The following is a 14,851-nucleotide window of genomic DNA, read 5'->3' on the forward strand; positions in this document are numbered from 1 at the left end:
TCTCAGTTCGACACTGTCTTGAAAATCCATGAAGTAAGTTTGAAGGAATCAGGCTTGCTGGTTGGGGTCTGGCATTAAAATCTCCAATGTAATGATGGATTTGAATAATCACAGAAGGATTCCATCCATTCCTCGTTGGAAGGACTTCTTTGGCACCAAAGGACGTCATTTGGAAGAGACAATTTTATTGTCTGATGTTCTTCCTGAACTCGTTTGCAATAGATTCTTCATTGCTGTATAGATTGAGGAGTTCATTAGGTAAAGGCTGCAAATTGCCTATCCTGACCTTTCCCTTCATACAGCAGAAATTTGTGGTTTCTCCAGTGAATAGGAAGACACGACAGTGAAGGCATACTCTGGTCATCATACCAACATCAGCAGAAATGTTACGGCGTGCAAGTCGTGTATTTTGCCTTGCTCTTTCTCTGTCGAGATATTGTCATTGAATGCGGGCATTGTCATCTTCAGCAACTCTCTCAATAATTACTCTTTGCCGCATATTCTCGAGTTGATCTTTTCTCCTCCGTCTCTTCCTCTCTTCTCCTCCTGTGCCAGTTGTTGTCATTCTAGAGATGCGCAGCCCTTTCATCCTGCGTCTCTTCATCTCTTCTACCATTTGTTCTTTCTCTTTGATCCTAGAGTCGTGTGGCCCTGGCCTCATCCGATTCTTGTTCTCCCCTCTTTCTGTGCGTGTTGTCATTTTGGAGACATGCATGCCTCTGCTCCTCTGTCTCTGCTTCTCTCATCTTTTTTGTCCCGACTCTTTGGTCCTGGAGTCGTGTGGCCCGGACCTCATCCGATTCTTGTTCTATCCTTCTCTTTGCCGCTCCCCAATGACATTTGGCATCTTCTCTTGACCATAATGTCTCCCTTCTCTTTCCACGCGGCATAATTAGGCTGACCATATTTTTTTTTACCTTAATGCTGGATAGAAGATACGAAGCAGTAACACCAAAGCCTCCAGGATGCTGATTATTCTTGCTGATGTGGTTGGCGATCTCCTAAATGGACGTGATATATGGACCGCTGTCCTTCGACTACAGCAAAGGGTTTGATGGGTATCTCAAAGTACATCATCACAATTAGATTTAATGATCTCTTATTGATGGGTGGCAGTTAGATCTGTCCCAATCGTGCACATGCTGATGGAATGTGACCACTCGAAATAGAGCTGCCCTGCCCTTTTGCTGCAGTTGGTGTCGCTGCTGTGAGCATCGTGAGGCGCTGCTGAGGCTGGCCGTGTGCATGCGTCATGGTGTCCCATCGCGGTTTCCATGAAAGCTGGAATTGGGAGTGGAATGCGGGGCCTGTTGACGAGTGATCAATTTTATACAAATATAACCCTGACCTTTGCGTGCATTCTGTAAGTTAGCGTATTTTAAGTCCATTTAGTCAAAAAATGCATCGATTGGGCTAACTTGAGGGCACAAACTGACAGATAGATAAACAGAATGAGAATTGTAGTAAAGTATAGATAAAAGGAGAGAGGCAGAAGCAGGGAAATTATAGGCCAGTTAGCTTGATTTCAGTGCTTGGAAACAAGTTGAAATCTATTAAGAATGAGGTTTTAGGGTACTTTGAGACACGTGATAAAATAGACCAAACTCAGCATAGTTTTCTAAAGGGGAAATTTTGCCTGACAAATCTACTGGAATTCTTTGAGGAAATTACAGGCAGGATAGGCAGTCGGTGGATGTTGTTTATTTGGATGTTCAGAAGGCCTTTGACAAGGTGCTGTACATGAGGCTGCTTAACAAAATAAGCACCCATGGTATTACAGGAAAATCCTCACATGGATAGAAGATTGGCTGTGTTGCTGGAGGGAAAGTGTGGGAATAAAGGGGGCCTTTTCTGATTGGCTGCCGGTGGCTAGTGGTATGCCTCAAGGGGCGGTGTTAGGGCCACTACTTTTGACATTATATGTCATGATTTTGACATATGGGAAGAAGTGAACAGTCTTGATGAAGGGTCTTGGCCCAAAACATCAACTGTTTACCCTTTTCCATTTGCCTGGCCTGCTGAGTTCCTCCTGAATTTTGTGTGTGTTGCTTTGGATTTCCAGCATCTGCAGATTTTTTCATGTTGATGAAGCAATTGGTGTCTTTGTGGCCTAGTTTGCAGACAATATGATGACAGCTGAAAGGGAAAGTAATGTTGAGGAAGCAAGGTGTCTGCAGAAGGACTTAGATTGGGGATAGGAACAAGGAAGTGGTAGATGGAATATAATATAGAGAAATGCATGATTATGCACTTTGGTGCATAATTTTGTAAATGGGGAGAAAATTCAATACTCAAAGGTGCAGAGGGACTTCAGAGTCCTCGTGCAGGATTCCATAAAGGTTAACTCGTAGGTTGAGTCTGTGGTAAGGAAGGTAAATGTTAACATTCATTTTGAGAAGACTAGAATATAAAAGTTAAGGATGTAATGCTGAAGCTTTATAAGACTTTGGGCAGAGTGCACTTGTGGGCAGCTTTGGGCCCTTATCTGAAAAAAGATGTGCTGGCATTGGAGAGAGTCAAGAGGAGGTTCTTGAGAATGAGGAGTGTTTGATGACTCTGGGCCTATGCTCACTAGAGTTTAGAATATGTGACGATCTCACTGAAAGGTATCAAAATACTGAATGGACTGGATTGAGTGGGTGTAGTGAGGATGCTTCCTGTTGCGGGAGAGTCTAGGACCAGAGGGCACAGGCATAGACTTGAGAGACATGCATTTAGAGCAAAAATGAGGAAAAATTTCTTTCGCAAGAGGATGGCAAATTTTTGGAATTTTTTGCCAGAGATGGTATGCAGGCCAAGTCATAGGGTTGAGAGACTTAATGTAGACTTATTGAGACACAAATGGTGCTGATTCTGGAGCCCAATGGTGGGGTCCAACTTCACTTGGATCAAACTTCCAATTCGACAGCTTGGTATGGGATCAGACATTCCATTCATATCAGTGGTGATTCTCAACTAGCAGATTAGCAAGCCAAAACAAGGTTTACATTTGATTATTTTTGCTTAATGTCTCTCATCATGCCTATGGATGTCAATGTAGCTTTACTAATGTTTTCTAATATTTTAGTTATTGCATTAATTGAATTTGTTCATGTCAATGTTAAGATGTCTGAGACATACAAGAAATATTCAGATGAATTATAAACTTTGTTTGAAGACAAAGCTCTGCCTCTAGTTTTGTAATTTGTCAAAAGCCTGTCAGGTCCTTGTCAGGGTTTCTCTTGGTGAAATCTTCCCACCCAACTTAAGGGAGCACCAAGCAAGTGTGTTTGGCTCACCTCATTGGGACCTCTTCTCAAAGAGGCAGCTTGGATTTTGAGAGGAGCTTGTTGATGAGAGACCGATACAGGAAGATCCGGTCAATGACACTTCAATTCAGTCAATCCTTTGGAACACCAAAAACATTAAATAATTTATGTTAGTATTTTGCATTTTTCTTCTACACTGCAGCTGAACTAATTTAAGAGGGTGTGTTTGTGTAACTAAGTTACTCACAGGGATATTAACAATAGGCTTATTTTTGTGGGATAAGCAGGAATGAAGATCATTCCTAGCAACTCTTTATCAATGAATTGTGAGCAGGTAATATATTATGGGATTCCTGATTGAAACTGATAATATTTCATGAGCTCCCATCCTACCCATCTGAAATCATCCTCCTGAGTTACAGTTCATGGCACCCCTTGTAGTCCAGCTAGTACCGTTACATCAATAAAAATCAAGATATGCACAGCAAAGAACTTCTGATTTTTTTGGAAAATTCCTCCCATCAAGGTTTAACTTCCTCTTTTGGCTCCCAGTGTTTGTGCATCGGGATTCATTCGGTGCTGCTGTGCTGCAGGATATGCTGAGACTGCTTACTTAATCATGTCAAGCTGCAGCACCTAGTGAAATGGATAACATGAAGTTTGTTTTCTTGATCAAGTCTACAACTGCCAGTTGGTTGAATCATGTCTAAACCAATAATGGGATAGGCAACATTTTCATCTGCACTTAACATTACTCACCAATCTTTTGACCAGTGTTATAGAGAAGGGAGGAATAAAACTGTAGGAAGATTGCACTTGAACACAGTTGTTGATTATTCAATGTTATGATCTGTTTTCAGGTGTGTGCATGGTATTTGTGTGCCAATCAATGCCTTCTCGTACAGCTGTAAATGCCAGCTGGGTTTCAGGAATGTGCTGTGTGATGAGGAAGAGGAGCTGTTTAATCCTTGTCAGAACATCAGGTGTAAACATGGAACATGCAGGCTTTTGGCTCTGAGTCGGCCTTACTGTGAATGTAACAGTGGTTACACTGGAGAGAACTGTGATAAAGGTATGGACAGTTCAACAGAAATACCTTTTTAATTCTAGAGTTTAAAGATACCCATTCTTTCTGAGATATTGTAACATCAAGTTGCAGATGGTTTCAAACAACCATGTCATTTGCTTTATTGTATCCAATGAATCCAAGCTTCTGAAAACAATTGGGGAGAACGATTTTACCTCTTTCATGCTCAATTCCATTCCTTCAGCCAAAAGAAAAGCTGGCAACGTATGTCATAAAATATAAAGTAACTGGAGTGCTATTTTGTAACTAATATTGATTAACTTGTGGGATTCATATTCATCATTCAGTCATTACATACCACACCTCACAAATTTGTTGTTGGTTTTAGAAGCAGTTGCTTATTGCTTTAAGAATTTGAACAACATGTTTTGTTCCCTGTTTTCAGTAAACTGATGATCGCCTGGTATTTCATGTCGCTGAATTATGCGGGATGCTGAGGATGACTCTTTGTATTGCTCTATGTCTCAATTTAATTCACGTTTTATGTTAATAAGGTTTCATTAATTTGAAAGCACTTCATTTAAGTAGGGTTCAGTTTTTCAGCTTTATCCTCACTGCTGTTTATCTCACTTTAACATTTCTATATCTTCTTGGACTGAGCAGCCAAATCCAATGATTCTGAACTAAACCCTAGTACAAACTCTACCTCTGACCTCTCAACTTCAACTGACCAATCACAGCACCTCTTGCAGGTGAGATGAATGGGAAAAAGGGGTGATTGTTTCTTCTCTCTCTCTCTTTCTGCTAGTTACCCTTTCTAAAAACTTGTTTGAATTCAATAAAATTTATTCCTCTTCTAGTTCTGACTTAATCCTTTCCCCACTCTTTTTGCTTGTAAAATGTGATTTTCATCTTTTATTGGTATAAGTGTAAAGTATGCAGCAATTGTAATGAAATTTATTCCCATGTTTTATTAGTTCATGATTCCATACCAAATGACTGGAAGCATAAAATCTATATAAAACATACTGAATAATGTTACTAGAAGCATTCATTTTTAATCTATGAGAATCAATGAAAAAACTGTAGTACAAAAGGAGTTTATGCTTTCATTTGTAATTGTACGAGATACTATATTGTTAATACTTCAAAAAACTGCACTTTCAGTTTCTTAAAATAAAGAGTATTTACCATCTTTATGGCCAACAAAAGATAATAACCAAGGATTCATTCTCCAACAGAACATTACAATGCAGTTTGATTCATTTAAATGTAGCAATGTTTGAAGGTTCCCCTTACTCGTGGAACAAACGTTATAAACTCATGTTCATTTAATATTCTATTTTTATAAATAGTTTTGATTTTTTTGTATTTTTAAAATTACTTAGATACATGTAGTATTTTAATGCCCTTATGACATAACCTTATAACTTAAAATCATGAATTAGATTCAATAATATCTTGTTTAAAAAGTCAAGGAGTCTGGGTAAACAATGATTTTCAAAACAAAGGAAAATGTGGGACTTGATTCTCAATTTCCATGATATGGGTAGAAGTTTGGTATGCTCATTAAATGTTCTGGTCATTTATAAGTCTTGTACTTAGACAGAAAGCACACCTATGATAAATTTAATAAAGGGGTGTTTTTTTTTTATCTTAGACAGTAGACAATTTTGGAAAAGTCATCTTTAGCAGCGTCTGGCCTTGCATGTGCTGATAATGTGTTTATTGAACAGTTGGAGTTAACAATATGGGATTTAGATGTGGGATGGTAGTGAAGGCTATTGCCTGAACCATTTGGTTAAGATAACAGCCTAAACTATTATTATATTTTGGTACTGAATCATCAATTATTTTAAATTCAGTTTCAGAGTTTCCCTTCATAGAATTTCAACTTAGAATCTCTGGGTTGCTAGTTTAGTGGTAAATTATAATTCTTTATATATGATGACTATAGGAATTCATGTTAATTTCCAGTGGCAATGACTAATGCTGAAGCGCTGCTTCCATTGCTGCAGTTCCTGAAATCCTGACCCAGATTTTGTTTTCAGTGGTGAAACACTGATGATCTGTAACAAAACTGTCAACAATCCCTATGGTTGTGGACTTCCTCTTTTTCCCAATGCCAGTTCCACGAATACACTGGCATCCAGCAACAGTGATTTCATCAAGCAGGCTAAGGAACTGACCACATTCAATAATTCTCAATAGCAGTAAAAAGATCAAGCGACAGGATTTCCAAATCACATTCTAAGCAGGGTGCATAATATAGACTGGGATACACATATGAGATGAAGATAGAAATTTTAAAAAACATGTTTTAGGATAAAACAATAAAAATATCCAGTTGAAAGCATGGAATTTATTTATGACCTATTTATAAAAGAATGGCAAATTATAAACATAAAATATGTGTTTTGGAGCCACTGAGAGTGTTAAAGCGTAATCACAGTTTTGTTAATTGGAATATTGTAACAAACACTCTAGAGGTCATGTAGCATCTGTGGAGAGGAAAAGGAGCTACATTTGAGTTAGTATGCGATTTAAAAAGAAAAATATTCATCCAACTATAAAATTTAAGTACCTTTTAAACTCTGATAAAGCTTTGTAAATATCGGAAGTATAGTCATTTCAAAAGATTTATGCTGAAGACAGGAAAACTGGATCTGCCAGACTATCAAGTAAGATTGAAACTTAATTTTAGCCCACATTCCCAATAATTCTGAATCTGTTCTTTGCCCAAGATTCCACCACACATCTAAACCTTGGGAGCATTATACAGTGATCAATTGACCTACCAACAAACACAGAATTGGAATCCTACATGACATGAAATTAGTTGTTTCGCAGCAGCAGTACAGTGGGATTCTTGGGGTGTGGGAGGAAACAGATCATGCCAGTTTTGCACGTCAGAGGTCAGGATTGAATTTGGAGTGTAGGATCTGAGAGGGAATGGCTCTACAAGAGGTGCCCCAACCTTTTTTCACTGTCCCCCATCCCACCAGCCCTGCCCAACTGGTGTTGACAGCAGCTTCTGCTGTCTCTTCTTTAACTGCATTTGTAGCAACGCCAGATGTTGTGGTTAATTTTTTACATGATGATTCTCGATCAATAACGACAAGCTAGTCAAGAGAGATTTCACTTTACCTTCTGTTTTCCTTCTGAACTTGCAACATTGAAATCATTTAGCTACAAGCTAATGAGGCTTGACAGTATAAGTCTACTTATTGTTGAAGAAAGTAAACATTCCACTAAACTGTTGTAATTACTCTAAGTCAGTCAAAAATGATAGATCTTTTGCCCTCATTTCCAGAAATCTCCTGTCGAGGAGAACGCATCCGAGATTACTACCAGAAACAGCAAGGCTATGCCGCATGCCAGACAACCAAAAAGGTCTCGCGGTTAGAGTGCAGAGGTGGATGTGACAACGGACAGTGCTGTGGGCCTCTGAGAAGCAAACGGCGGAAATACAGTTTTGAATGCACTGACGGCTCTTCATTTGTGGAGGAGGTGGAGAAGATTGTGAAATGCGGCTGCTCACGCTGTTCTTTGTAAAAGCTTCAAACGCTCGCCCCTTTTCAAAACAATGTGCGCCTGGTGACTGTGTGGGACGTATGTTGCTTTCGTGCTGGAGATATTTGAATTATATTGTAAAATACAGAACAGACTTATTTTTATTATCAGAAAATGACTATTTTCTTCATTTACAAATACATTTCAAGTCCTTTTGACTGAAAGTTGTTGCAAAACACATAGAAGTACCTGTCAGAAGCCAAACTGTTTTGACTTTTCCTGACTCAGTGTGAGGAAACTTGCTATAATTTGACATCTAGCGGGCAAAAAAAAAATCTAAAGGAAGACTGTGCCACTGAAGAAGATGTCCGTCCATCTTTGAAACAGGGACGTGGATTTAACTGTGCTGAAAGGAAATGAAACCAAGAATGTGCATCGATGAAGAAGACCTGGAGCTTCTGCTGTCATTTTATATCTTGATTACGTGAACAGCAATTTTTCTTTTTCCCGGTATAATGTGTATGTTAGCATAATCGAGCTTACAAAGTGTTTTAGCAAGCCTTGTTTCCAGTATTAATTCTTTGTAATATAACTATAAATGGGGGACTATACAACAGATAGAGAATTGATGTATGGATTACTTAGTTGGATAAAGTTTTGTGGTTTTCTTTTGAAATGAGTTTATGCAGTATTCAAAATATCATTAAGAAGTATTTATTGTATCAAGAAAAACTTGTACCTAACTTTGCTAGAACTTCTCTTTCACTCCATTTTTGAATCTTTAATATATATTAATTTATATTTCATTCTCATATTTTTGTATGTTAAAAACGTTAAAAAAATGATTGCAGTTTTTTTTATTTTTATTTTGGGGGGGATAGAGTAACTAACATTCTAGCATGTCCTCTCGGGTGAATTGTGTTGTTAACTTTTTGATCAGTTGTGTCTCCTGTACTTTTGACCAATGACATTGCTTTGGTTTACAAAGCGTGGGAAATAACCTCAGCCTAACGGTGTCAGATGTAACAATCCAGTGTATATTTTGTGAAATTCTGCTGAATTTGTACGTTTACCGGTGAAATAATGATCTCCTTGACAAACTTCACTTTTGTTATAGAAGTGACTTATTTCTGAATGGCCTAATCCGTCTCCTTCCTGATCCTATCCCAAGCTTCTCATTTGCTGAAATTTGACAAAGATAAATTAAAGCACGTACTACTTCTCTAGGCAAATGGATGTGTTGTTACATATCAGGATATTATTGGAAGTTCCTTAGCTACCTGACAGTAAAATTCAAAGTGACTTCTTTCCTTGTCTATTTGTCAGTCCTCAGTTCCACAGCAACTTATCATTCCTAAACTTGAGATTCAGAGTTCATAAATTTAAGTAGTAGGCTGGACTCTTAACAAATTAAAGTCTCAGAGCGCCTGTGTAAATAAACCTTCAATTCCTTTGATTTCTGGAGGATGTGTTCAGAAATACAAGTTCTCCGTGTGGATTAAATCGGGTATTAACTTCAATCTGATGTACCCTCTCTCTTATTGGATGATGTGGTAGACAGATAACACCTTTTTAGTTGGGTGAAAGGTAAGATACTTAGCTGCTGCAGATTAGATTCCTTGTTTAATACTCAAACAAAGTTTTAGGAAGAATTCAACCTAATTTACCCACTTTTTTGGTTTTAAATCAGCCTGGAATATAAAATTCAGGACACAGTTTCCTTCACCTGACCTTTTCTGGAAATGACTCAAACAACAATATGGTTTAGGAACCTGGCTGTCTATCTAAATATCGGTCTTTTTAAGATCATTAAATTCAGGAGTCTGCCCTAAATGTAAGATCCTTTTTCGCAAACTGAACAGTCCACTTGCAAGATTTGCTGACTCTTATATCTATATTGTGCTTATTGTCATTAACAGGTACAAAGCAAGCTAGATCAAAATTTTACAAGGTGATCTTTGGCTCCATTCTTGATCAATGTTTGGATGATCCTTCTTGGCTGCTACTGTGTTTCTAGTGCTTATATTGAACATGTGGGTTGCTGCAGCTGGTGGCAGAAGTTTTATAAAAAAGATATTGACATGGACATTGTTAGAGTGGTCAGGCTTTGGCTCAACAGGCTTGGGCAAGAACAGGCGGAGCTTTGAAGTAAGCTTTAAGTTTTTTTCCCCCTATCTCTTTCTTTCTCTATATCTACATAGCTAATGCCACGAGAATGGGTCCAGGGTTAGTGGTATGCTGTTTGTGTGAGATGTGGGAACTCTGAGAAACCTCGAGTCTCTCTGATAACTACACCAGCATGAAGTGCATTGAGCTGCATCTCCTTAGAAACCATGTCAAGGAACTGGAGCTGCAGCTGGATAACCTTCAGCTCACATCGGAAAATGATGAGATAGTTAGGGAGGTAGTCACCACTAAGTTGCAGGAGGCATGTAGCTAGCTGGATGACTGTCAGGAAAGGGAAATTGTATAGGCAGCTTGTGCAGAGGGTCCCTGTGGCCATTCTCCTAAATAATAAGTACACCACTTTGGATACTGCTCAGAGGGGAATGGCCCACCAGGGGGAAGCTGCAGTGACCAGGTCTATTGCACTGATCCTGGCTCTGTGGCTCAGAAGGGGAGGAAGGAGAAGTGGAGAGTGATTAATAGTCAGGGGAGCAACAACAAGCGGATGGTTTATTGCCTCCCAGATGTCAGTGTCAAATATGTCTCAGATCAGGTCCACAAGATTCTAAAAGGGGAGGGCAAGGAGCCAGAGGTCTTATTGGTATCACTGACACAGTTAGGAAAAGGGAGGAGGTCCTGAAACGAGAATATTATGATTTAGGCAGAATGCTGAAAAGCAGGACCTCCAGGGTAGCAATCTCTGATTTGTTGCCTGTACCACACACCAGTGAGGGTAAGAACAGGATGATTTGTTAGATGAATGTGGGGCTGAGGAAATGGTGCAGGGGCATGGTTTTAGATTTCTGGATCTTTAGGATCTCTTCTTGGGGAGATACAACCTGTACAAAAAAGACAATTTACACCTGAACCCAAGGGGGACCAAGATCCTTGTGGACAGGTTTGCTAGAACATTTGAGGAGGGTTTAAACTAATATGGAAGGGGAGTGGGAACTGGAGTGATAAGCCTAAGGATGGGGCAGTTGATATACAGTGTGTATGTTGTGAGACTGTAAGGAAGAACAGGCAGATGATAGGGCAAGATTGCAGTCAGATGAGTTGAAGGGGGCAAAATTGAAAAAAAGTTATGAATACAGGCCTAAAAGTGTTATATTTAAATCCACACAGTAAATGGAATAACGTTAGATCATCTTGTAGCACAGTTAGAGATCAGCAGGTATGACATTGTGGGCATCATTCAGTCATTGCTGAAGAAAGTTCATTGTTGTGAGCTTAACATCAAAGGAGACAAGTTGTATTGAAAGGACAGACAGAGGGGATGACGTGGCTCTGTTGGTAAAAATTGAAATGAAGTCCTTAGAAAAAGATGACATAGCATGAGAAGATGTACAATGCTTGTAGGTAGAGTTCAGAAACTGCAAGGGTTAGAGGACCCTGATGGGAGTTATATACAGGCCTCTGAACTGTAGCCAGGACGTGGGGTGTGAATTACAATGGGAGCTAGAAAAGGCAATGCTATTATGATAGTCATGGTGGATTTCCATATGCTGGTAGATTGGAAAAATTGGTTTGGTGTTGGACCTCGAGAGGGAATTTGTAGAATGCCAATGAGATGGCTTTTTAGAGCTGCTTACGCTTGAGCCTACTAGGGGAAAAACAATTCTGGTTGTGTAATGAACTAGATTTGATTAGGGAGCTTAAGGTAAAGGAATCCTGAGGAAGCAGTAAACATAATAGAATTCACCCTGCAATTTGAGAGGGAGAAGGTAAAGTCAGATGAATCATTATTACAATGGAGTAAGGGGAATTATAGTGGCATGAGAGAGGAGTTGGCCAAAGTTGATTGGAAGGGGACTCTTGCCATGATGACAACAGAATGGCAATGACTAGTTTCCAGGAGCAATCTGAAAGGCACAGGATAGATACATCCCAAAGATGAAGAAGTATTCTCAAGGGATGATGGCACAAACGTGGCTGATGAGGGAAGTCAAAGAAAGCATCAAAGAGAAAGGGAGGGCATATAATTGAAAGAAACTTAGTGGAAAGTTAGAGGATTGGGAAACTTCTCAAATCCAACAGAGCAACTAAAAAGCTATTAGGAGAGAAAAGATGGAATATGAAGGTAAGCTAGCCATAAATATAAAAGAGGATACCAGAAGTTTTATCAGATATATATAATATAAAAGAAAGGTGAGGGTGGAAATTGGTCCGCTGGAAAATGATATTGGAGAACTAGTAGTGGGGGACAAAAAAATGGCACATGAACCTAATAAGTAATTTGCATCAGTCTACTCTGTGGACAGCAGCAGTATGACAGAAATTTGAAAATATCAGAGGGCAGAAGTGAGTGTAGTTGCTGTTACTAAGGAGAAGATGCTAGGGAAACTGAAAGGTCCAAACGTCGAATAATCACCTGAACGAGATGGATTATACCTCAAAGTTCTGAAAAAGATAGCTAAAAAGATTATGGAGGCATTAGTAATTAACTTTCAAGAATCACTAGATTCCAGAATGGTTCTGGAGGACTGGAAAATTGTAAATGTCACTCCACTCTTTAAGAAAGGAGTGTAGCAGAAGAAAGGAAATTATAGGCCAATTAGCCTGACTTCAGTGGTTGAGAAGATGTTGGGGACCATTATTAAGGATGCGTTATTGGAGTATTTGGAGGCACAAGATAAAAGAGGCCAAAGTCAGCATGTTTTTCTAAAGGGAAATTTTTGCCTGACAAATCTGCTGGAATTCTTTAACAGGATAGACAAAGGAGAGTCAGTGAATGTTGTTTACTTGGACTTTCAGAAGGCCTTTGACAAGGTGCAGTATATAAGGCTGCTTAACAAAGTAAGCCCCAAGGTATTACAGGAAAGATACTAAAATAGATACAAGATTGGCTGACTGGCAGGAGGCAAAGATTAGAAATAAAGGGAGCTATTTCTGGTTGACTGCCGGTGACTACTGGTGTTCTGCAGAGTCGGTAGTGGAACCACTTCTTTTCACATTCTATGACCATGATCTGAATGGCACAATACATGGCTTTGTAGCCATATTTGGAGATGATACAAAGATGCAGTGGCAAGCAAAAGTTTGGGCACCCTTGGTCAAAATGTCTGTTACTATGAATAGTTAAGTGAGTAGAAGATGAACTGAATTCCAGAAGTCATAAAGTTGATGAAACATTCTTTTCAACATTTTAAGCAAGATTAGTGTATTATTTTTGTTTTGTACAATTTTAGAGTGAACAAAAGGAAAGGAGCATTATGCAAAAGTTTGAGCACCCCAAGAAATTTGAGCTCTCAGCTAACTTTTTTATCAAGATCTCAGACCTTAATTAGCTTGTTATGGCTATGGCTTGTTCACAGTCATCATTAGGAAAGGCCAGGTGATGCAAATTTCAAAGCTTTATAAATACCCTGACTCCTCAAACCTTGTCCCAACAATCAGCAGACATGGGCTCTTCTAAGTAGCTGCCTAGCACTCTGAAAATTAAAATAAATGATGCCCACAAAGCAGGAGAAGGCTATAAGAAGATAGAAAAGTGTTTTCAGGTAGTCGTTTCCTCAGTTCATAATGTAATTAGAAATGGCAGTTAACAGGAACAGTGGAGGTCAAGTTCAGGTCTGGAAGACCAAGAAAAATTTCCGAGATAACTGCTCATAGGATTGCTAGAAAGGCAAATCAAAACCCCTGTTTGACTGCAAAAGACCTTCAGGAAGATTTAGCAGACTCTGGAGTGGTGGTGCACTGTTCTACTGTGAAGCGCCACCTGCACAAATATGACCTTCATGGAAGAGTCATCAGAAGAAAACCTTTCCTGCATCCTCACCACAACATGCAGCATCAGAAGTTTGCAAAGTAACATCTAAACAAGCCTGTTGCATTTGACTGATGTGGACTGATGAAGTTAAAATAGAACTTGTTAGCCACAATAAGCAAAGGTATGTTTGGAGAAAAAGGGTGCAGAATTTCATGAAAAGAACACTTCTCCAACTGTTAAGCACAGGGGTGGATCGATCATGCTTTGGGATTATGTTGCAGCCAGTGGCATGGGGAACATTTTACTGGTAGAGAGAAGAATGAATTCAATTAAATACCCGCAAATTCTGGAAGCAAACATCACATCATCTGTAAAAAAAACTGAAGATGAAAAGAGGATGGCTTCTACAACAGGATAATGATCCTAAACACACCTCAAAATCCACAATGGGCTACCTCAAGAGGCGCAAGCTGAAGGTTTTGCCAAGGATCTCACAGTCTCTCGATCTAAAAATCATTGAAAATCCGTGGATAGACCTCAAAAGAGCATTGCATGCAAGATGGCCCAAAAATCTCACAGAACTAGAAGCCTTTTGCAAGGAAGAATTGGCAAAAATCCCCCAAACAAGAATTGAAAGACTCTTAGCTGGCTACAGGAAGCGTTTACAAGCTGTGATACTTGCCAAAGGGGGTGTTACTAAGTACTGACCATGCAGGGTGCCCAAACTTTTGCTTCAGGCTCTTTTACTTTTTTGTTATTTTGGAACTGGAATAAAGTTGGAATAAAAAAGTAATCTTGCTCTACATATTAAAGAAATGTGTCATCTTTAACGTTATGCCTTTTGGAAATCAGGTCATCTTTTACTCACTTAGCTATTCACAGTAACAGAAATTTTGACCAGGGGTGTCCAAACTTTTGCATGTAGGTGGAGGGGCAGGTAGTGTTGTGAAAGCAGTGAGGCTACAGAAGGACTTTGATTGGGAAAAAGGGTAAAGAAGGTGGCATGTGGTGTAGGGAAGTGAATGGTCATTCACTTTGGTAAAAGAAATAAAAGTGTAGACTTTTCTAAGTGCAGATAAAATTCAGAAATCAGAAGTACAAAGGAATCTTGGAGTCCTTGTACAGGATTTCCTAAAAGTTAACTTGCAGATTGAGCCAGTGGTAAGGCAGGAAAATGCAATGTTAACA

At 39.2% G+C, this 14,851-nt stretch overlaps 1 protein-coding gene across 1 annotated transcript in view; it reads left to right on the forward strand.

Moving 5' to 3' along the window:
- slit2 (slit homolog 2 (Drosophila)) overlaps positions 1-8,893 on the forward strand; it is a 430,357-nt gene extending 421,464 nt beyond the window's left edge. The window contains exons 35-36 of the mRNA XM_059988947.1: positions 4,109-4,320; positions 7,589-8,893. Coding sequence (XP_059844930.1) covers positions 4,109-4,320; positions 7,589-7,830 — 454 coding nt within the window. The 3' untranslated portion in view covers positions 7,831-8,893. The remainder of the gene's footprint in view (positions 1-4,108; positions 4,321-7,588) is intronic.
- Positions 8,894-14,851: the final 5,958 nt, after the last annotated feature.

Source organism: Hypanus sabinus, chromosome 14 (genome assembly GCF_030144855.1).
Source record: "Hypanus sabinus isolate sHypSab1 chromosome 14, sHypSab1.hap1, whole genome shotgun sequence".
NCBI classification, from domain to species: Eukaryota; Metazoa; Chordata; class Chondrichthyes; order Myliobatiformes; family Dasyatidae; genus Hypanus; species Hypanus sabinus.